This window comes from Corythoichthys intestinalis, chromosome 12 (assembly GCF_030265065.1).
Source record: "Corythoichthys intestinalis isolate RoL2023-P3 chromosome 12, ASM3026506v1, whole genome shotgun sequence".
NCBI lineage: Eukaryota > Metazoa > Chordata > Actinopteri > Syngnathiformes > Syngnathidae > Corythoichthys > Corythoichthys intestinalis.
The window spans coordinates 2,068,632-2,092,178 of NC_080406.1; the positions used below are offsets into that span (position 1 = coordinate 2,068,632).

General features: G+C 39.7%; 1 protein-coding gene across 4 annotated transcripts in view; it reads left to right on the top strand.

The window, feature by feature from the left end:
- The window catches only part of mao (monoamine oxidase), a 61,269-nt gene extending 37,940 nt beyond the window's left edge, over positions 1–23,329 (top strand). For all 4 annotated transcript variants that reach the window (XM_057853249.1, XM_057853252.1, XM_057853250.1 and 1 more), the window contains 9 exons: positions 43–192; positions 2,609–2,768; positions 5,998–6,094; positions 6,285–6,338; positions 6,413–6,470; positions 7,948–8,045; positions 8,111–8,222; positions 15,420–15,482; positions 15,561–23,329. In XM_057853249.1, coding sequence (XP_057709232.1) covers positions 43–192; positions 2,609–2,768; positions 5,998–6,094; positions 6,285–6,338; positions 6,413–6,470; positions 7,948–8,045; positions 8,111–8,222; positions 15,420–15,482; positions 15,561–15,716 — 948 coding nt within the window. In that variant the 3' untranslated portion in view covers positions 15,717–23,329. The remainder of the gene's footprint in view (positions 1–42; positions 193–2,608; positions 2,769–5,997; positions 6,095–6,284; positions 6,339–6,412; positions 6,471–7,947; positions 8,046–8,110; positions 8,223–15,419; positions 15,483–15,560) is intronic.
- The last annotated feature ends 218 nt before the right edge of the window (positions 23,330–23,547 follow it).

Here is a 23,547-nt window from a genome sequence, read left to right on the forward strand (position 1 = left end):
AACACTACTAAACACATGTTTGCCATCTCGATTTCTGTGCAGGAGAGGAAGTTTCTAGGTGGATCGAGTCAGATCAGCGAATGCATGGCCAGAGAACTAGGCGATCGGGTCAAGCTCCAATCTCCGGTCTTCAGGATTGACCAGAGTGGCGACATGGTGCTGGTAGAAACGACAGATAAGCAGGCCTACACGGTAATGGATTTTACCTTTTCATGCACCAATAAGGATTTTTTTTTTTTTAATTACATATATATAGGACAGGGATCACAAACTTGCAGTCCAGGGACCAGTCGCAGCCCGTAGGAAAATATTTATCGACACCCCCCCCCCCCCCCCCCCCATTGGACACCCAACTGTACACGGCAAAATTATAAAAATCAGATTAATTTTAACCATGTTATTTTTCTTAAATCTAGTCAAATAATTTTCTTCATCTTGTTCTGAGCGTTAAAAACTAGTTAACAGATCATTGTATCAGATTATTCCACTTACTTTATGTAAATAACACTATATATTCTTATTAAGCCCATTCATCTAAAAGTTGGTTATTTTTCACCTAAATCAAGAAAAATTGGCTTTCAAATAATGTTCTGAACAATATCTATAGTTGAATTGAGAACATATCTGACAAACAAGATTAAATATACTATTTTTTTGCTTCAACTTAGTCAGTTAAGCTTATTTTCAGCTAGCTATTTTTCTTATTTCAAGAAATCTAAATGAATAGATTTTACTTGAAGCACTGGCACATAATTTAAATTATTTCTAGTATATTTACAATGAAAACAAGGGATTTTAAGTGGTTTTAAGGAGGTGTGTTTTTGCAGTGTAGTATTAGTGTTGCTAATTGCTAATTGTGTCTTGAAAAGGGCAATAAAAAATATAGATAAATAATTTGAAATCAACTGAATGAATGAATTCAAGGATCCATTTTGGGGAAAAAACAATTATTCAAAATTCACAAATACAATCAATGAGGAATAAAAATACAATTAGAAATAAATTTAAATGTGTTTTTTAATTTTATAAATTTCTCTCCCATATCTTCGCACTTTGGCTGCAGTTGACGGCACTGGACCTCTGATTCATTTTAAATGAGAGAGGCTGATCGCTTTCAACCCCTCCCAGTTGAAATTGACCTCTATTGCCGTCAAATTGTGTTTTCAATATTAATGACCCTCTTCTAGTACATCACGTACTTTGTGATCTAAGCTAATGCTAACCAGGGGTGAAAGTGGGCGGGAACGGTCAGGAACCTTTCCGGTATAAGATTCAGGGCCGGAACGCTGTTCCGGTATACGGTGCTTTGATTCCGAAAATATATATCCGAGTCTGACGATGACAAGTCACGTCAATGTGCGAATGCAAGCAAAACACCTTGGGCTCATTTATCCGTTCAATTGGCTGACATACTGACATGTGATCACCAGAGATAGTTAGCTAACTTAGCTCTGATTGGTTCAAAAGTGCATGTTTTCTGAAACAGCTTTAAAAAAAAAGGGGGGGGGGGGGGGCAATGCAACAGAAATTGGATCAAATGTTTAAGAGTAAGCAAAGAGTTAAGGTGGCTTATTTATCGTATTTAGTTTTATTTGCACTGATGGGGAGGTTCAGAACATCTTAGCTGTCAATGTGCACTTTGAACTTATATTTGTTCATTCATGTTAGGCTACTTATTTATTTCCTTATGATTTAAAAAAGTCAACTATTGCGCGATCTTCAAAATATATTCCATTTCACTCTGCTTAATATGTCATTTGTACTTATTTTTCTGAATGTATGTTACGTATATCTTTTTAATTCAAAAACACAACAAAAAATGTTTACATTATCTTAAATTTTAATATACATCCTATGTTCTTAAGTAGTTAAAATTGAGATTTGGCATTTAGTATGTGAAGAAATGAGGGAAAATAAAAATTAGGAGATGGAGGTCAGGGTGATAGCTGCTTTTGTTAACTTTTATTTTGCAAATCATTGAAAAAAATACAATTTTGAATGAAAATCGATTTTTGTATGTGTTATAGAAATAACTGACCAAAACAGTTTTCTCTGCATTTCAGTAGTTTTGACCCTCACCCCCAAAAAATAAATAAATAAATAAAAGATCAAATTTCTGGTTCCATGGCAACCTTCCCGCCAGGGAGTTCCGGCAAGAAATTATAACCACTTTCACCCCTGATGCTAACTTGAATGTAGATGTCTGCTGTAGTGCCCACTGTCCCTGCAAGGGTTAAACTCACATGTACAGTGATAAATAAACTAATTCTTTCAGTGGAAACTGCTGTTTAATAGCATGTGTCTATACCTTAATTGCATTCATTTGTTTTACAGTTGTGCAAATGCTTGCTAGCATCACGCTGCTCAAACTACATCTGATGTTTGCTAATCGGGCAACTGCTCTGTTTTGCTTGGTTATGCAACGAAAGGCAACACGACCAAAGTTGTTATGCGTAGCTGTCAACAAAAAGTAGTTTCCAAGTCCGTCCCTTTGTACTACTATCACCGGGCGATCTTATCATCATGTAGGAATTCAGAACTGCAAAAGCAATAACTTTAGTCTCACGCTGCCATCTTCTGGGCTTTTTTGTTGTTGCTCTCTTCTTAGGCCAAGTACGTGATCGTGGCCACGCCTCCTGCCCTCAACCTAAAGATGCACTTTAACCCTGAGCTTCCCCCATTGAGGAACCAGCTCATCAACCGCGTCCCTATGGGCTCAGTCATCAAATGCATGGTGTACTACAAAGAAAACTTCTGGAGGAAAATGGGTGACTAAAACAAAACATATGTTATCACTACATGAGGTCAGCCGATACGGGATTGTGGTTTTTTTAGCTGATGCCAAGACCGATTAAAAAAAAAATTTTTTTTTTAAACGCCAATTTCTGATGTCTCAAGCCAGTTTTGCAAGCTGATGTTTGAGGCCTTTATACAGTACTTACTGACACTACATTTAACTATAAACGCACTCAAGGATAGGTATGTGCTGCACAATGATCATGTATATGAAACAAAAGAAAAACAGAAGTTAGCGGTCGGAACCTCTTGGTACCTCATGATAAGATACAGTTTGCGATACAAAGTTAACGATAACGATCTCAAGATATAACGATTATAAATACATTGGTTAGGAAATCATTCTACAAAACAACTATTAAACAGAAAAACAAGCTATATCATCCTTCTGCTGTAAATGTATCTTTAGTACAGTCAATCTCAACCCCAGGGGTTTAATGAGTAAGTCTAAGGGGTTCGGTGAAGGTAAAGAAAGCAGAGCCCTATTTTCGTACGCTGATTGAATCTAGGCAAAGTGGCTTTTTAGACCAGGTTTTGGACTGGTTTGCTCCCAATTTACATTTCTTTTAACAGCTAGTCCTGGAACTGATGGGAAGAAGAACTGGTTTGCTCAGTGGAAGGTTGACTCTGAAGGAATTTGGCCCCACCCCCCCGGCCAAGCCGCGGAAACAGCGCCAGCTGAACGAAATGCTGTTCTGCCGGCACCGCTCCTGCAAGCCAACCGGTGGGGGGCCAAGATTCCGCTCGTTCACTCCCGTGTTAACCCTTTGTACTGACTCCATGTTCCAAAAGTTTGAAGAAGGCTCACCGAAAACAGGTTGACAATTTATCGTCGATAATGGTCAAAAACAGGCGACGGAGGGACCCTGCTGGATCCAGGGTCGGCAAAACAAGGCTACATAGAAATGTTCCCGAGCAGCAGAGGTTGCGCTAGACTTTTTCGTTGTCTGTCATTTTGACTGACAGGGTCATAAAAATCCGGTCATAATCTATTTTTACCCGTCACTTAAATTTTTAAAATGATGATAATGACATTGTGGTGACCCTTTGTTTGGCATAATTCACCTTCCGTACTTGTGTGTACATTTGGCCGAGCGCATTACCGGCTACGACAGTCACGTGACAGAGACACTTAAGAGCCGCGCGCGGTCCCCTCACTATCCACTCGCTCTCGCTATATGATTGGCCGAAGAGTCGAAATGGTCTCCCGTGAAATGCCTGTTTAAAAATGTTCCCGTTGTTACTTCTTGCGTTCGCTTATAAGTGCCCATTTAAAAAGGAAAAGCGATGGATGATACTACACGCAGAGCATATTATTAGCAAATGTTAAAGTTGTATAATCATATAGCGAGAATAAGAAACGTCACTGAGGCCCCAGTAAGTAGGTAGCCTACCATATGTAGCATATGGAACAATGAAATTAACAGTTCACCTGCTGTGGCCTGAACGTAGTCTCACACTTTCCTCCTGGTGCGCATGGACTTGAATTGCGTGCCCGCTTGTGCAGTCCCTGTTTTTTCACCTCTTTTATCAACACCATCGTCGTTTTGGGGCTTTTTGAAGAAACTTCGGACACTCACTTGCCTTGACATTTTTTCAGAGTAAGGCCAACGACGTCATGCATCGAGAGAGACAATAGCTAGTTAATATGCCCACTCGCCACCCTGTGGTCTGGGGTGTGAATTGCAACCGGTCAAAATGACGGATGGACTTCAGTTTTTTCCGTCACCGTTTTTAAAAATCGGTCAACGACGGAAAATATTCAGTTAACGCGACCCCTGGGGAGAAGTAATTTGTAACTGTAATTAATTACTTTTTTAAAGTAAGATTATCAACACTGGTAGCGACTCAGAATACTGTCTTTGTATTTCCTTTTAAAGGCAGCCAGTGACCCTATGCTGGTCAGTGCTGGGTCAATAGCATTCCAGAGGCGAGCGCCAATGTTAGTAACCGATGTGTAGTGCAGAAGAGGTTATGTAGCGTCTGTACACCTCAAGGATTCTTTTCGACCTAAAGTAATAAGTTCTTTTTGCCGACTGCTTCCAGTAAGTCACCACGAGGGAAAGCCAGGCGCATATAGTAAAACCAAAGAAAATTGTTGTGTCCGGAGCAGAGGTTGCGCTAGACATTTTCGTTGTCTGTCATTTTGACTGACAGGGTCATAAAAATCCGGTCATAGTCTATTTTTACCCGTCACTTAAATTTTTAAAATGATAATGATGACATATTCAATAGTATTTAGTTTTCATTCATTTTTAACTAATTTTGTAACGCTTGCTTGGCGGCGAAAAATTAAGACACGGAAGTCGTGGTATTTTTCTCCCCTTTTACTCTGCTTACCGCCAACAACTCCACCCCCAAAGAAAAAGAGGCAACGATATAAACCCCAATCACCAACATCACACAATGATCTTAATTGTGGTTGTCAGCCCAAAATCTTCTAAATATATATTAAATGCATCTTAACAGATATAAAATGACTACTACATAGTCTGTGGTGATCGTTTGGTGCCCAGATTTCTTGTCGAATTACAGCAGTCCATCTCGCTCTCATCTTCGGGTCTCTCAGAATACGGTAGAACTTCAAGTCTCTCCGTCTATCTTCTCTGTTACAGCAACCAACCGCCACACACGCCTTCATCATTTTGATTATTAATATTAACGAGCAGAAAAACACGCTGTAATAGGAGGCATGTACGTAGCGGTAATGTGTAATCATGACGAGCTGACACACAATATGGCGGCTCCAGTCAGGGGGGCGGAGTTGTGACTTCATGTGACGCTGGCACACCGGGTGCACCAATAAGAACCTCGCGTTGATGTGTCAATCACAGTGCCGCCGCCAGACCCCGGTGACGCTACAATATTCTGACAGAAGAGCCAACGACGTCATGCATTAAGAGAGACAATAGCTAATTAATATGCTAACTCGCCACCCTGTGGTCTGGGGTGTGAATTGCAACCTGTCAAAATGACGGACGGACTTGAGTTTTTTCAGTCACCGTTTTAAAAAACCGGTCAACGACGGAAAATATCCGGTTAAAGCGACCCCTGGGCTGGAGTTACAATAGTGACATTTCAGGAATCAAGAAATCAAACTTAGAAAAAAAATAATTAAAAAATTGTATGTCGACTGGCTGATACAGTATATCGGTTTAATGTAAACACAATTTTTTGTGTGTGTGTGTGTGTGTTCTTCAGGGTTTTGCGGCAGCATGATGATTGAGGAGGAAGGAGCCCCCATTGGACTGACGCTCGATGACACAAAACCTGACGGCTCCGTGCCAGCTATTATGGGGTAAATAAAGGCATTTGAAGTTATTATTCAAAGTGGGAGGGTGGCAGCAAATGAACCAACGATTATTCGCTCCCACCGTCAAATTTCAAATGGATTGGGCGTCAACTAAAGATTAACAAATTGGTGGAAGGGTGCATCTTGGCCAGTGGAAGAACATATTTTTATTTTTGTGTTTTGTTTATGCTGGCAGATTTATCCTGGCCCGCAAAAGCAGGAGACTCTGCGGGCTCACCAAAGAAGAAAGGTATATTGACCATAAGAACAAAAGACCGTCACAAACATGTATTTCACTTTCACTGCGAAATCTCTTCCGTTTAGATTCAAGAGGATTTGTGAGAGTTTCTCAAAAGTGATGGGCACTGAAAAAGCGCTGCATGTAAGTTTGGAATTCCTAACCCATTATAGAAAACGGTAAACACGATTGGCTTTTTGTTTTCCCCCCAGCAATTTAGTATGTGTTTGAAAAATATGGTAAATGCCAGATACTTGGGGTCTTGGTCAATCAGTCCCTTAGTGTTGAAGGAATCTGACCTTTTAGCCAGATTGCCGGAATCACGCCAGCCGAACCGCCGGACCCGCGCAGGCGCAGCTCCAAAGACCTGGGCCGGCAAAATACAGACAACCCGGCCAAAAGGCCAAACTCTGCGCATTCTCCTTAGTCTTAACTCCTTGTACTGACTCCATTTTGACAATTTATTCAGGTCGACAGCAATCAAACGGCAAGGCAAAACAGCAGCAGACACAGGCGTGGAGGCAGACAGGTTCCAGGGTCACCATATCACAAGTCAACAAAAGATAGGCGAAAAAAATTACAACGGACGCGAACCCGCGCGCCGTGACGATTCTACTCGGCAGGCAAGGACGGTAACCACTGCGCCAATAAGCTCGAGCCAACGGCACAGCTGTTAGCGTCCTTACATGAAGGAATTGGCGGGGAGGTTTCCACGTTCCACAACAGATACAATGTGTACCCGTTACACTCTCCCCCCGAAACCTTCGCTGCCGATCCCAGATGAGCCACCATTTGTAACCCGAGTGTCAGCGCCGCCCCGCGTTCCGCTCCCACCTCTGGCCAGGCTAGGACGTGAACCCGCACGCCGCAATGATTCTACTCAGCAGGCAAGGACGGTAACCACTGCGCCAATAAGCTCGAGCCAACAGCACAGCCGTTAGCGTCCTTACATGAAGGAATCGGCGGGGAGGTTTCCACGTTCCACAACGGATACCATGTGTACCCGTTAAAAAAGGTTCTGGTGAGGCGGGCCGTGGTCCGGAAGAAGGGTGTGTTTGGCCATTGTTTAGGATAATCTTCTATCGCAGTTTGGGCTGTTTAGTTCGTGCGTTGTGTTTGGCCATTGTTTAGGATAATCTTCTATCGCAGTTTGGGCTGATTAGTTTGTGAGTTACAGTTACTGAGTCACCGTTACTGGGGCAATCGCAGTGGGAGATTTTGCCCGCCTCAGTGTCAAAGGGCAGCTTGGAGTCTTATCAGCTGGATATGGGGCATTCTCCGGTGTTTCTTGTGTTGGGACAGGAAGTCCTGCCATTTGTTCTGGACTGGCCTGAAGAGCTGACTGTGGGATTTGGTGTTGCAGACGTGGGCTTGTATATGTCTTGCCTTTTACCTGGTTGTCAGGGTCAATCTTGCTCAGTCAGCTGCATGACGCACACGTTGGGCTTCCGTGGTCAGAAGGCGTCATGTATCTCTTATGCCCTATGTCAAATATATTCTGCTTGTTTTCCTTAAACTGTGATGTAAATGTTATTTGTTTTATATTGGGTGTGTTAGGGTAATACAAACAGTCGAACAGTAAATACAAAAAAGATACTATTCCCTTCAATGTGTGCGGCAGGCCATCCACTATGAAGAAAAGAACTGGTGTGAAGAGGAGTACTCGGGAGGGTGCTACACAGCTTACTTCCCTCCGGGCATCCTTACCCAGTTTGGAAGGTGAGTAAAGTATCGAAACGAGCGGTGTCCGTGGATGTTAACGCCTGTTGGTGGTTTTCTTATAGGGTGCTCAGGGAGCCAGTGGGGAGGTTGTACTTTGCAGGCACTGAGACCGCCACCGAGTGGAGTGGCTACATGGAAGGTGCGGTCCAGGCTGGAGAAAGGGCAGCCAGAGAGGTCAGAACTATATCCATTTGGTGATATGTTGTCATACTTTGTAGTAGAGGTCGACAGATACATGTTTTTCAAAGGCCAATGCCGATACTGATCCTTGATTTTAATGCATCATACACCAAGGGTGTGGGGTTACTGGGACCGTTTGGGGGGGTGACGTAACAGTTGCCTCCCTACCGCAGGCCCCGCTATTCCCGCACCTCTTTTAACGCACCACATACATTTTACTTCATGGAGGGCTTCGGCAAAGTGATGGGCAGCTGGGAAGAACTTCCATGCGACGGTCCCACTGCCCTCAGCCGGGCTCTGTTATTTTAATGCATACTGCGCTACTCTCCCCACACTATCCCATCATAGTTGCCAGTTGGGGACCTTGTAGCCACAGTAATAGTGTGGTGGGTTGGTCCCATATTTTTCTCTATGGCATGGCCCCCGGGGCGTGGCCTCCTCTTCGCCTGGGCTGCCGGTTGCCGGGGTCGGTGGGGGCCGGTCGATGCTCCTGTCCGGGCCGCCCTGTGGCGGCCTCTCAAAACTCTCCTGCTCCTGCTTCCCCTCTCTTTTCTGCCCGAATATCCTCCTTGGGCTCCGGCGCAGGTCATTGGCTGAGTGCCGGTGGGTCCGCGAGGTGTCGCCCACTCTAGGTGGGGATCTTGTCCTGCCCGGGGCCGAGTGAACAGTGAGGGTCCCGTGGTATGCCGTGTCGGTTGGAGGGTTGCGGCAGTGACTGGTGAGCCGGGTGGGTGGGCAGTGGCGCGTCCCCTCTTCCCTTCCCTGAAGGCCGGTTTATGGGGGCCTGGGTCCTGGGGGGATGGCAGCAGCCCCTAGCCGGAGCTGCGGGAATAGGGACAGGCTGCGCCGGCTCACCCCCCTGATTGGCCGGGGAGGGGCCATGGCCCTGGGGCAGCCCCCGTGCAACATCTTCACTTGTCTGCAGGTCTGATGGGATTCACACATGACTGGGTGCAATTAGACACACTCAAGACTTAGAGAATGTCTGTGCCAGGATTAGCAATCAGGTAGCATAGAATAGGATGTCAACATTTCCAAACGTACAAGGGATTCATATATTACAGGGTTCTACACCTCACATTGCTGATTTGTGTAAGCTCCATCAATCACATCTTTTTTTGACTCACGCCCCCTCCTCTTTCTCCTCGGCCCCCCACATGGTGTCCACAGGAAATACAATTAGCAATTAACATGCATAACAGCTATCTCATATGCTATACATCGGCTGATGGCGGATCGAGAAAAAACTTCATGTATTGGTCTGATATATCGGTCCACCTTTACTTTGTATCCCAATAACGTATCGATATGCTCCCAGGGACTGTGCTAAACTGATTGGGACGAAAGCTGCCCATGCTACACACACTCCTGCAAGCCCATACGATCACAGTCTTTTGAACTGAACCATGATTCATCTGACCACAGAACAGTGCTGAGATGATACATGGCAATATATCAGGGAAAGTTGAGATTGCGGGCCGTGTCCAGTGTTATTTTCAGTACACTAAAAATATGGAAGGCAGGCTGAACTTTGTATCAATTTACCTGATTTAACGAGACCACAGGGCTCTTTGATGGGACCCATATCATTTTGGCCAAATGATATTTCTGAGACCTAAGATGTCATGAAGATTAAATTATTATATATGGCTTGCCAGAATTGCCTTTCTTCTGTTTTAAGATGAGCACCGACGACCATGCTAACCTCATTAGCATCAAGGGATACCTTCTTGCCTTGTCTACATAACAAGGTTGGCTGGCACTCTCTCGCTATCACCAGGGATCAGCTTGGCTTTGTTTTCCTGCTTGAAAGACTTCCTCCCAACCTTAATTCACTTTAACGCTGGAATAACTGGAACCTGACAGTCCCACTAGTTTATGAATCAATGTCTCATGTGTCCTCTCCACATCTCATAAAATACCTCTTCAGTATATGACCAATGTTTTCAAGTGAAATGGAAGTAAATGTTGATGTTTTTTTGTTTTATTATATTTGCGCCTTATTCAATGTGACCCAGTAGTAAGCAAGGTGTCAGGTGGTGACAATGTTAATTAAAAAAGAAAAAAAAATCAACACATACATTTAATCCCTAAGTTAAATACACTTTTGTTTCAATGTGTTTTATTATTTTTTAAATGTATTCTTAACAAAAAAAAAGAATTAACAAAACACTTTTTTCTCCCAAACACCAGAGGGTGCTGCAGCCCCATCAGCAACCCACTGTCCGCGCCACTGTATGTAAAAAACATATTTCAGTGGTATGAAAAAGTATCTGAACCTTTTGAAATGTCTCACATTTCTGCATAAAATCACCATCAAATGTGATCTGATCTTTGTCAAAATCACACAGATGAAAAAACAGTGTCTGCTTTAACTATAACCACCTAAGCTTTTATAGGTTTTCTTATTTTAATGAGGATAGTATGCGAACAATGACAGAAGGGGGAAAAATAAGTAAGTGAACCATCACATTTAATATTTTGTGGCCCCCCCCCCCCCCCTTTGCAGCAATAACTTCAACCAGACTCTTCCTGTAGTTGCAGATCAGTCTGGCACATCGATCAGGGCTAATCTTGACCCATTCTTCTCGACAAAACTGTTGTTGTTCAGTCAGAATCCTGAGATGGCTGTCCTGAATCACTGTCTTTAGGTCATGCCACAGCATCTCATTGGGGTTCATGTCTGGACTTTGACTTGGCCTCTCCAGAACGTGTATTTTTGTTCTTCTGAAACCATTCTGAAGTTGATTTACTTCGGTGTTTTGGATCATTGCCTTGTCTTTTTGGCTTCAAATGTCTGACTGGCGGGCTCAGGTTTTACTGTAAAACATCCTGTTAAACTTTTGAATTCATTCTTCCATTAAAATGTTTTTTTTTTCCATTTGTAGACAACTTTTCTGACTGTCGATTGATTAACATCCAGACTTTTAGAGATGGTTTTGTATCCTTTCCCAGCTTCATACAAATCAACAATCGTTGATCGCAGGTCTTCAGACAGCTATGGTGACCGAGTCATGATGCACATCAGACAATGCTTCTCATCAAGACAATTCTTACCGGGTGTGTGTTTTATAGTGGTCAGGGCAGCTTTAAACCACTCATCAGTGATGGGCACACACTTGACTGAATTGTTTAGTAAAAATTGGTTTCAGTTGCTCTTTAAGTTTCCTTAGGCAGAGGGTTCACTAACATTTTTCCCCCTTCTGCCATTGTTTGCATGCTATCCTCATGAAAATATGAAAACCTATAAATGTTTGGGTGGTTTTAGTTAAAGCAGACACTGTTTTTACATCTGTGTGATTTTGACAAAGATCAGATCACATCTGATGGTGATTTTATGAAGAAATGTGAGAAATTCCAAAAAGTTCAGATACTTTTTCATACCATTGTAGCTCAAACAAAAACTTAGCTTATGTTGGTCTTAACAGGTAGCAGCTGGATTCAGCCTTGTTAAATGAGTTACAGTGGGGAGAACAAGTATTTGATACACTTGTATCAAATACTTATTCTCCCCACTGTATGTCATATTCCCCGTTGCCACTAGAAGACAGTGTGTCCACCCAAACCCTAAAATCTAAACGCAAACACTTTCAAAACAAACCATTACAACGCTACTCCAATGAAATGAATCCTTGAAAATTTGATTTGCAGTTTTTTTCTAATCGAATTACTCAAGTGAATCGATTAGTCGTCGCAGCACTAGTGTGATTCTAACATGATATGTGTGTGACTCCGCAACGTTTGGTGATGTTTACGGTACAATAAAAATACAATTGAATAGGGCTGTCAAACGATTAAAATTTTTAATCGAGTTAATTACAGCTTAAAAATGAATTAATTAATCGCAATTCAAACCGTCTATAAAATATGCCATATTTTTCTGTAAATTATTGTTGGAATGGAAAAATAAGACACAAGATGGATATATACATTCAACCTACGGTACATAAGTACTAAAGATGTCCTGATCGATCGGCATCGATCGGGTCCGATCACGTCATTTTCAAAGTATCGGAATCGGCAAAAATATATCGTACATGCCTTTTTTTAATGTATATATTTCTTTTAATTAAATCGCTTTCTAATTGTATTTAACGTTACAGACAAAATGTCTTACACTCATCCAACGTAGTTTGGGCTTAAAGCAGGGTTATCAAATTTATTGCGTTAACGACGGTAATTAATTTTTTAAAATTAATCACGTTAAATAATTAACGCATGCGCTGCACGACCCACTCACGCATTCTCGCATTTAATCTATAAAGGCGCCATTTTTCCTATATATAGAACTAAAAGGCAGCGCATAATGAGTAGAGAGAATTTTGACAGCCTTTGGAGCCTTTTTTTTATTTGGCTAAAGCCTTACAATCCCTCTCTCAGCAATTAAAAATATCGTGGGAGGTAATGTGGGGAAGAAAGGTAGTAGTTAATCATTTTCTTAACACCCTATTTTCTTTCCCAACGCAGAGAAGATATATCAATTGGTGCCCCTACGCACAGTCATGGTTGCACTTCCCATCATGCATTTGGGCAGAACAGTTAAATGGCTGCAGTATCATTTACTGAAAGCTCAACAAATACACTAGATGGCAATATTTAGTCACAATATACAAAGTCACATTTATCCTTTAAGAATTACAAGTCTTTCCATTCGTGGATCCCTCTCACAGAAAGAATGTTAATAATGTAAATGCCATCTTGAGGATTTATTGTCATAATAAACAAATACAGTACTTATGTACTGTATGTTAAATGTATATATTCGTCCGAGTTTTATTCATTTTTTTCTTAATGCATTGCCAAAATGTATATGATTGGGAAAAATTATCGGGAAAGATTGGAATTGAATCGGGAGCAAAAAAAAAAAAAAGCAATCGGATCGGGAAATATAGGGATCGGCACATACTCAAACTAAAACGATCGGATCGAGAGCAAAAAAAGATGATCGGAACAACCCTAATAAGTACTCTATTTGTTTATTATAACAATAAATCAAAAAGATGGCATTAACATTCTGTTAAAGCGATCCATGGATAGAAAGACTTGTCATTCTTAAACGATAAATGTTAGTACAAGTTATAGAAATTTTATATAAAACACTCTTAATGTTTTCGTTTGAATCAAATTTGTAAAATTTTCAATAAAAAAATAAACTAGTAGCCCGCCATTGTTGATGTCAATTAGGGGTACACGATATCCATGTTTTGAAACCGACACCGATAACTTTCTGTTTCTTAAGGCCGATACCGATATTTTCATGATGACATGAGCATTATTATAATGAGCAAAACAAAGACAGTAACAAAACTTTGCATACTGGAAAAACAGGAGTGGAAACAAATGCACACATGCCAATCCGACTCTGTGTCAAAAATATTGTTAATAGGCCCGATAATATATAATGTTATCAGATTTATTGGGATGACGTCATAATTCCTATTATTCATTCATTCATTTTCCATGCCGCTTTTCCTCACGAGGGTCGCGGAGGTGCTGGAACCTATCCCAGCTAACTACGGGCAGTAGGCAGGGGACACCCTGAACTGGTTGCCAGCCAATCGCAGGGCACAAGGAGACATACAACCATCCACGCACACACTCATTAATTCCTATTATCGGACCGATAATTATCGTGCACCCCTAATGTCAATAATTACACAATGCTCATGGGTGCTTAAGCCCATAAAATCAGCCAGCAGAGGGCGACAAAACTCCAAAAAACACAAGTAACACGTTGGCATTGCACTGTGCTGTCATTTTAATCTGTTTGAGCGGGGCATGTGCGTTAATTGCGTCAAATATTTTAACGTGATTAATTAAAAAAATTAACTGCCACCCGTTAATGCGATAATTTTGACAGCCCTACAATTGAAATGATCATTAATATTAGGGCTGTCAAACGATTAAAATTTTTAATCGAGTTAATTACAGCTTAAAAATTAATTAATCGTAAATAATTGCATTTCAAACCATCTATAAAATATGCCATATTTTTCTGTAAATTATTGTTGGAATGAAAAGATAAGACACAAGACGGATATATACATTCAACATACGGTACATAAGTACTATATTTGTTTATTGTAACAATAAATCAACAAGATGGCATTAACATTATTAACATTCTCTTAAAGCGATCCATGAATAGAAAAACTAGTTCTTAAAAGATAATTGTTAGTACAAGTTATAGAAATTTTATATTAAAACTAGGGCTGTCAAAATTATCGCGTTAACGGGCGGTAATAAATTTTTTAAATTAATCACGTTAAAATATTTGACGCTATTAACGCACAAATGCCCCGCTCAAACAGATTAAAATGACAGCACACTGCAAATGACGACTTGTTACTTGTGTTTTTTGGAGTTTTGGCGCCCTCTGCTGGCGCTTGGGTGCGACTGATTTTATAGGCTCCAGCACCTATGAGCATTGTGTACGTAATTATTGACATCAACGATGGCGGGCTACTAGTTTATTTTTTGATTGAAAATTTTACAAATTTGATTAAAACGAAAACATGAAGAGGGGTTTTAATATAAAACTTCTATAAATTGTACTAACATTTATCTTTTAAGAACTACAAGTCTTTCTATCCATGGATCGCTTTAAGAGAATGTTAATGCCATCTTGTTGATTTATTGTTATGATAAAGAAATACAGTATTTATGTACCGTATGTTGAATGTATATATCCGTCTTGTGTCTTATCTTTCCATTCTAACAATAATTTACAGAAAAATATGGTATATTTAATAGATGGTTTAAATTGTCGATTAATTGCGATTAATTACGATTAATTAATTTTTAACTCGATTAAAAATTTTAATCGTTTGACACCCCTAATTAAAACCCCTCTTAATGTTTTCGTTTTATTAAAATTTGTAAAATTTTCAATCAAAAAATGAACTAGTAGCTAGCCATTGTTGATGTCATTACACCATGCTCACTCCCCAAACGCATAAAAGCATTTGGACCCAAGTGCCAGCAGAGGGCGCCGAACAACAAAAAACAAGAAACAAGCGGACATTACACTGCTGTCATTTTAATCTGTTTGAGTGTGGCATGTGCGTTAAATGCGTCAAATATTTTAACGTGATTAATTTAAAAAAATAATTACCGCCCGTTAACGTGATAATCTTGACAGCCCTAATTAATATACCTAATTCTCAATGATTACTTTTTGCTGTGCTGCAGATTTTGTGCACCATGGGAAAAATTCACCGCAGCCAGATCTGGCAGTCGGAGCCGGCATCGGAGGTGAGAGAACTCTTGGAAATCGTACTACAGATATGTAAGCGTCACTGAAGCTCCGCCTATTTTCCCCCATTCCAACAGGATGTGCCCGCTCTCCCTTTCACGACCACCTTCTGGGAAAGGAACTCTCCTTCGGTGGGCGGCTTGGTCAACTTCGTGGGCGTGTCCGCCATATTGTCGGTCGCCACGTTGGCTGGCGTCGTGGCTTACAAAAAGGGTCTGGTTCCACGGTGTTAAGATCCACGTTGCCGCTTTCCATGTGGAAAGAAGAGTGCCGACTGTTGATTTGAAGCTCTTGTTTTTAATACAACTATTCAAATGACAAACGATCCAAAATCATCAAGTGACAACGTGAATAGTTACACTACATGGATACCTCTTATGATAAAGTCCATCCATCTGCACCAGGGGTGTCCAAACTTTTTTTCTCTGAGGGCCCCTTTTCAGAAAAAATCCAAGGAAATTCTTCCGCTTTCATTTTTTAAACAAAGGACCGGAATCGGGCAAAGAAATAAAAAAGATAGGGTTTTTCAACTGTATTAATTATTTTGAAGTATTAACTCATTTGCTGCCATTGATAGCGATAGTCGTCCAATCCATTTTGACTGCACTGCAAAAACAGACGTCCTTAAAACGAGTTAAATTCACTTGTTTTCTGTGTAAATCTACTACAAATAAGTGAAATTCTCTGCAGGTTGAAGGAAAAGAGTCGATTTATCCTTGTTACAGGTTGTTTTATTCTTATAACGAAGAGGAGATGATGACACAGAATTCGGGAATAAAAAAGAACAAAGAATTTACACTGAAAGACAAATAAATACACGCAAGACATATTGGTACCATTAAACAAAGGAAGAAAGTGCCCCCTGCCTATCTGCTCGGACTCTTTTTCTTCCCTCTAACTTAGGGGCAGGGTCAGCTTGCTTGGAATGTGCATTGTGCACCCCCATCTTGCTAGGACTAGCTAATATTTTCCAGATGTGCCGCTATTCAATGGCATTCACTGTCTTATGATGGAGAATGCAATGTCCACATATGATTATTGTGAATAAATGGAAATATATCTCAACAAGGTACTTTAAATCAATTTTACTCAATGTAATTTTTAGACTATAAAGCACCCCTGACTATAATTCGCCACCCATCAAATTGGACACAAAAACGGATTTATTCATAGATAAGCCGTACTGGACTATAAATCTGTCTTCACTGTATTATGGGATATTTGCACCCAAAGATATTAACCGGTAATACTGTATTTGACAGTGGCATTGTAAGACCATATGAACCACAATGACGCTTTGAACCAATTGACTCCAAAGCTTCATTGCTTCACGAAGCTTCATTTGACCATCACTGTTCTCTTCAAGGAGACAGTCAACCTCTACTGCCATCTGCTATCAACACTTTTGTCGCCCAACTCTACAGATGTAAATAACATATCAAAATTCATGTTCTGTGCTAATTATTTCTTCAGTTACTGTTGTAGTTGTTTCATTAATTGCTTGTTATGGAATTTGGTAACACTTTATTCGACAGTGTCATCATAAGACCATCATAATTATGACATGACACTGCCATGAGCATTAATGAATGCTTATGACAGATGTCATTTTGTGTCGTCTGGCAAATTATCTCCATTTTGAATGGATCTAAAAGATCCGAGCTGGGCATAAATGGAGTTAGTGACATAATTTGCCGGATAACATCTCATAAGCATTCAGTAATGCCCATGATAGTGTGTTTTCCGAAATTTCCAGGTTCGCGGTGAATCAGTAACAGGCACACTTCTGCAAAATAGACAATGTTTATTGATTTGAAAATGCGGAATAAATGAGATTTATTGATCACAATCCCACAAGAGCAAGCAAACAAGTATCAACAAATGTCAACGATGACACTAGATTTGAGTTTGTCAACCCCAGAATCCCCACGTTACCGTTACAGCAAAACGAAATGTCCCTTAGCAATGGAAATTGCTTACCGTGACAAATGAGCGGGGAGCCAAAACACTCCGGCAAAGCGGCAAAGGAACAAAGCCAGGCGATCCGTACGTGACCCGCTGGCGGAGTTCACGGGTCGCCCGGAAATGTCCGGTTTTGTAGGGACGCGCCCCGCGGAGGCGGAGAGGCAAACATCCGTCCCCGAGCGGCGCGCCCCTGCCCAATGACAAACACTTTTGGTTCAGCCCCCTTGAAAAAGGGCTTTTCACATGGGACAAATGAGTTGTGCTGCAACAGATGCAACAAATGGTAAATATTATGGGTGCAAAACAAGTTATCTCCTGAGATTCCCTTCTAGCTATGGGATCCAGGAATAAAACAATACTATGGTGCAAAACAAGTTATCTCGAGAGATTCCCTACTCAAGCACGTCTTCTAACTATGGGAACAAGGTGAAAAACAATTGAAGTTGTTCTCAGAAGCAATCATACATAAAAACAATAGAAGTTGTTACAATCATACATCACAAAGGCATAATGTAATATTTTCCCCCATCATAGTGTCATGTCATAATTATGGCAGTCTTATGACTCAGCTGTCAAAGTGTTACCTATTAACCCAAATAAATCAACAAATAAGCCACACTAGACTTTAAATCGCAGGATTGAAAATGAGGGGGAAAAAGTAGCGGCTTATAGTCCGAAAATTACAGTAATTTAATTCGTTCCATGACCTCGTTTGTAAGTCAAGATAGTCGTATGTCGACCGGGATTTTCCCATAACAATACATTATAATTACAGTAATTTCCCGAATATAAGGCACACCCCAAATTTACTTGTAAAATCTAGGGGAAAATGTTGTACCCGTGTATAACGCGCAGCCTAATTTTAGCACCAATAAATAGAAGAATACAAGAAAACAGAGCTCGTGTACAGATACACAAATGTCATTTTACTGACTGGTGAAACACAGCACAAGCATAGCACATTGGTAGTTCAAAACATTACCGTAAACTGACAATATGTTCGGCAGTAATATGATCTGATAACTTCTTGAACTTACCAGAATCCAGGAGAAAACAAAACAGATGTGACTTTTCTTTTAAAGGCTGCTTTATAACTTGCTCGTTTCATCATGATAAATAAATGTTTCCTCCATGGATTGATACGGTAAAATGAAAGTGAGAACGTAAGTCGGAAATCCGAGAGAGCTCATCGCTGTCGACACGACAGTAAGTAACAATAGGAACTGTTGTTGTTTGAGTTTCCCGAGGGACAGATATAGTTGACGGACACACACAGGAAGTCTGTGTTGTTACGTTTGTTATGGTCCGAGTTGCGGAGCTGCAATAAACGTTGACTCAAATGAGTTCAAGAAACTAAATTCTGTGCTTTATGAAGAGTGAAAAAAGCGGAATTTAACACGGACGAAATCATTCGGCCGATCAGCGTGAAGTATTACCGAAACAAAATGGTGGCGTCACGTACCGTAATGGTTGGCAACGGATCGCCGCATACGTTTCTTCAACACAACATGGCCGTGTCAATTTTTTTAAAATCGTTTTTCATATATATATTAGGGCTGTCAAACGATTAGAATTTTTAATCGAGTTAATTACAGTTTAAAAATTAATTAATCATAATTCAAACCATCTATAAGATATGCCATATTTTTTTGTAAATTATTGTTGGAATGGAAAGATAAGACACAAGATGGATATATACATTCAACATACGTTACATAAGTACTGTATTTGTGTATTATAACAATAAATCAACAAGATGGCATTAACATTATTAACATTCTGTTAAAGCGATCCATGGATAGAAAGACTTGTAGTTCTGAAAAGATAAATGTTAGTACAAGTTATAGAAATGTTATAATAAAACCTCTCTTAATGTTTTCATTTTAATAAAATTTGTCAAATTTTCAATCAAAAAATAAACTAGTAGCCCGTCATTGCTGACGTCAATAATTACACAATGTTCATGGTTGATGAAGCCAATAAAATCAGTCGCACCCAAGCGCCAGCAGAGGGCGACAAAACTCCAAAAAACACAAGTAACAAGTCGACATTTGCACTGTGCTGTCATTTTAATCTGTTTGAGCGGGGCATGTGCGTTAATTGCGTGAAATATTTTGACGTGATTAATTTAAAAAATTAATTACCGCCCGTTACCGCGATAATTTTGACAGCACAAATATGTGTATATATATATATATATATTTCTGTCTTCATCCATGTACCCGTTTAGAATGTGCACCATCATTTTTCAAGTTGATTTTGGGGAGAAAAAAGTGCGCGTTATATTCGGGAAATGACAGTAGATGAATATGCAGAATTTACGCTTTTTGTCATAATTTGCGCGGGCCACAGTTTGGACACCCCTGATCTGCATATAACGTACATAGCCATTAATCATTATTGCCAATTACACAATGTGATTTCTTTGAACCGATTCAGCTCAAATCTGCATATCTGAGCTGTTGTGCACTGTGGTTTTGTTTTGTTTTTTCTGTATGTGTGCGCACGTGTGTGTGTGTTGTATAACATAATATTACGTTCGGTGAATTTTAGGTGCCGATTTATTGTGATGATGCAGCAACTGTGCCATTGCAGATGGAGGTTCAAGCATAGGTCTGTTGTCATGATTTTATTGTGTAATGGTCGTTTATAAATTCAATTACCATATTGGCCCGAATATAAGACGGCCCTGATTATAAGACGACCCCCTCTTTTCAAGACTCAAGTTTGAAAAAAAGACTTTTTGAACACCAAATTAATTAGATATGATATATGATACAAATGATTATAACAATATATTTGAGAGACAAAGCATGTTATTTTGCCTCATTCAAATCTTAACATCTGAACATTTAAATATGTAAACTAAAGTGCAATCACATTGGTAAATGAATGGCTTCTGGTTTTTGAAATGTAAATAAACCAATCTATTGTGATAAAACAACAAAATTGCAATAACTGCATTAACCATCAAAGTGAAGTCGAACTCTAACTGTAGTCTTGAAACAAATCTGAATAAGGAAAAACATTGCAATAAAATAATGCAAACTGGTTAAACTTGAGAGTAGCTGAGATCTGTCATATGACAGAACATCGCTTCAATGATATCTGGCGCCATCTAGCGTCGTGAATGGAGAGAGTAGCTGGGATCTATCATGACAGAACATCGCTTCAATAATATCTGGCGCCATCTAGCGTCGTGAATGGGTATAATGTCGAGACCGCGAATATAAGACGACCCCCTCTTTTTCAATTTTATTTCAATGTAAAAAACAGTCCTATATTCGGGCCAATGCGGGGGGGTAATAATTCATTTATTCTTGATATTTTTTCCCCCCATCCATTTTTCCGATTCTCATGTGATGCGACGCAGGCTTTTTCTTTTGCGACTCTGTTCTGTTTTGACAGAAAAATTGGAGTGAATGTTTTTTCTGCAATTGAAATGAATGGGGAATCGAGCTATTGTAAATGAATAGGGAATTTTGGCCATTAGAAATCAATGGGTGTATTTTTGGCAAGTTTTGGCTGAACAATACAGGATTTTTTTTTTTTTTTTTTTTTTAGCAAAAACAGAATTTTTTATTGTATAAATAATGACTGTCAAAAATTGTAGGACAAAAGTAGCATTTTCCAACCAAAAAACATGTTTTGGGCGACCGGTCATTTTTGAGGTGTCAAAGGAAAAAGAGCCCGCGTCGTATGGGAATTCCAGTTGTTTTTGTGTATAAACAGGGAAGAAATGCCATTGGGGGGAAAAAATGAATATCATAGATAGTAGCATTTGCATTACATGCAAAGCTAACATTAAATATGATCTTGTTAAAAAAAAAATTTCCTCAAATTTAATAAGTAATAAACAAGCGATGGATGGGGATACACTTCCAAGGGATTTGTTGCCAAATTGAATACGATGATCATTCTTTTTGTTAAGTGTGGTAAGTGCTGTCCTTCTCATTAAGCTTGCATTTTTTTGTCAAATTAATGCGAGCATTTGAATGTATTTCCTTCACTGTAATTGCGCACATTTGTACACGTTGTATAATATCATAAAAGTGACATTTGCATCGAGCTTTTTACATTGCTTTAACACTGTAACGCAATTAGTCGTTTGCATTTCAATCACAAATGTAGCTAATTAAAAATGTTTTTTTTTTTTTTTTTTGGTCATAAGTCTTAATTATTGAATAAGTGATGATTTGGAAGAGCACTCATAAAAATATGTGTACTGTATGTATCTGTTGTTGTGTGGGTGCGTCATTAATGAAGTTGTGTGTTGTGCCTTCATGGAAAAATTGTCGTGTTTTATTATTATAATTACCCTTTGAACAAAAGAAAAATGACACTGCTTTGAGTGGGCGGGCATATTTTTTTTCAGGCTGAGGGAGCTTGGTGGGGTCAAAGTGCATCATTCTCTGTCACCCTGTAAATCTGCACTGCCCCCTAGGGCCTGGCATGAATACTACATCGTTTTCTTGCGGAATTGCGACATTGTTCAAATGGAGACGCAAATGCAAATTTGAAATTTTTCATATTCTCGGAGAGTCACCATGTAAACGGCCCCTTTATTAAACGCTTCATTGAGTTGGTCCACTCAAATCCACTTTAGCTGCTCACTTACACACAATCAGTTTCCACAGCAAATGCTTAACAAGCTAAACGATGATTGACACATGCAGGGCTTTAAAGTTTCGGCTTCCAAACATCTCTGGCAAGATCAAACCTTAACGTCCGTCAATTATCGTTAACTTTAATAAGCAACTCCAAAGCGACTATGTGATTGGATTGGGACAGCTCATCTGTATTTATGTATTTATTTTTAATAGAAAAAAAAAAATCCTGGACTGAGAGCGCAAAGTTTGAAGCGCGAAGTAGCGAGGGATCACTGAATCTACACTTATGCTCAATAAAACACTTGACACAAATCGGTGTTCAATCATCCATCTAGTCCGATCAACATGTAAATTTAGTCGATGAAATTAGCCCAATTTGCCTAACAAACGTCCGCTGGCTTAATGCTACGAATGCTAACGTATTTACAATTCTCATATCAAATCGCTCACATGTAACTCCACAAACTGTAGCTCTAAACTTAATTACAAAGGCATGCATAAACATATATTAGCTGAAACAACTTACAGCCTTATGTGGGCCAAATCAGAGCAAAGCTATCCTTTATCCATGTCAGATATCTGAGTCTGCTTCTCAATCATACAAGGCAACAGTCCAGCCAGACCCAACGCTGCCACCAGAGGGCAGTGTATCTTGCATCATTAAACAATATACAATACTGTTGAACTTTTTGGATAGTTTTTTTTTTTTAAAGGGTTAATTCCAATCTACGCTGAAATTCGGGTTACGTCGCCACCGTAGGAACAGAACTCATTCGTTACCCCGTGACTAACTGTATATGGATTCTTAGCTGGCGGCTGAATATCGTTAAGTTTTTCAGTGAATTGTTCGGAAGCTGAAAATGACAGAAGGGTGAAAAAATCGTGAAATAAATCTTGGAACTGATTTTCTGCACAATGCCTTTTGTTTATCAATTTTAGAATGGTAAATGGTGTTTTACTTAAGACCTGCTCGGGCTTTGTCATAAAGGACTGTAACGATAACAAAAACTGACGATACGATTCGTATTGCGATTCTTGACACACATTTTTTTTTCAAATGTGAAAAATATTGGACCTAAATTACATGAATACTAACATTTCATGGAACAAATCACCTGAAAATTGAACACTAATACACAAAACAAATGTATAAATACAAATAGGACAATTCTCCCACCCCCACAAATATTATTAATCTTGCTTGTAATGTGGACCTCATTTCGAACTGATGAACTAACTGTGTGTGTGTGTGTGTGTGTCTAAATGAATACAACTGCCTGAAATGAATAAATAATTCCAAAATAATCGTACTTTGGTCTCACAATTCTCACACCACATTCCTATCCCGATTTCCATACGTGTATTGTTACGGCCTTATCGTAAACATTAATGTATTGTAAAATATGAAATATATTAGGACTGTCAAACGATTAAAATTTTTAATCGAGTTAATTACAGCTTAAAAATTAATTAATCGTAATTAATCGCA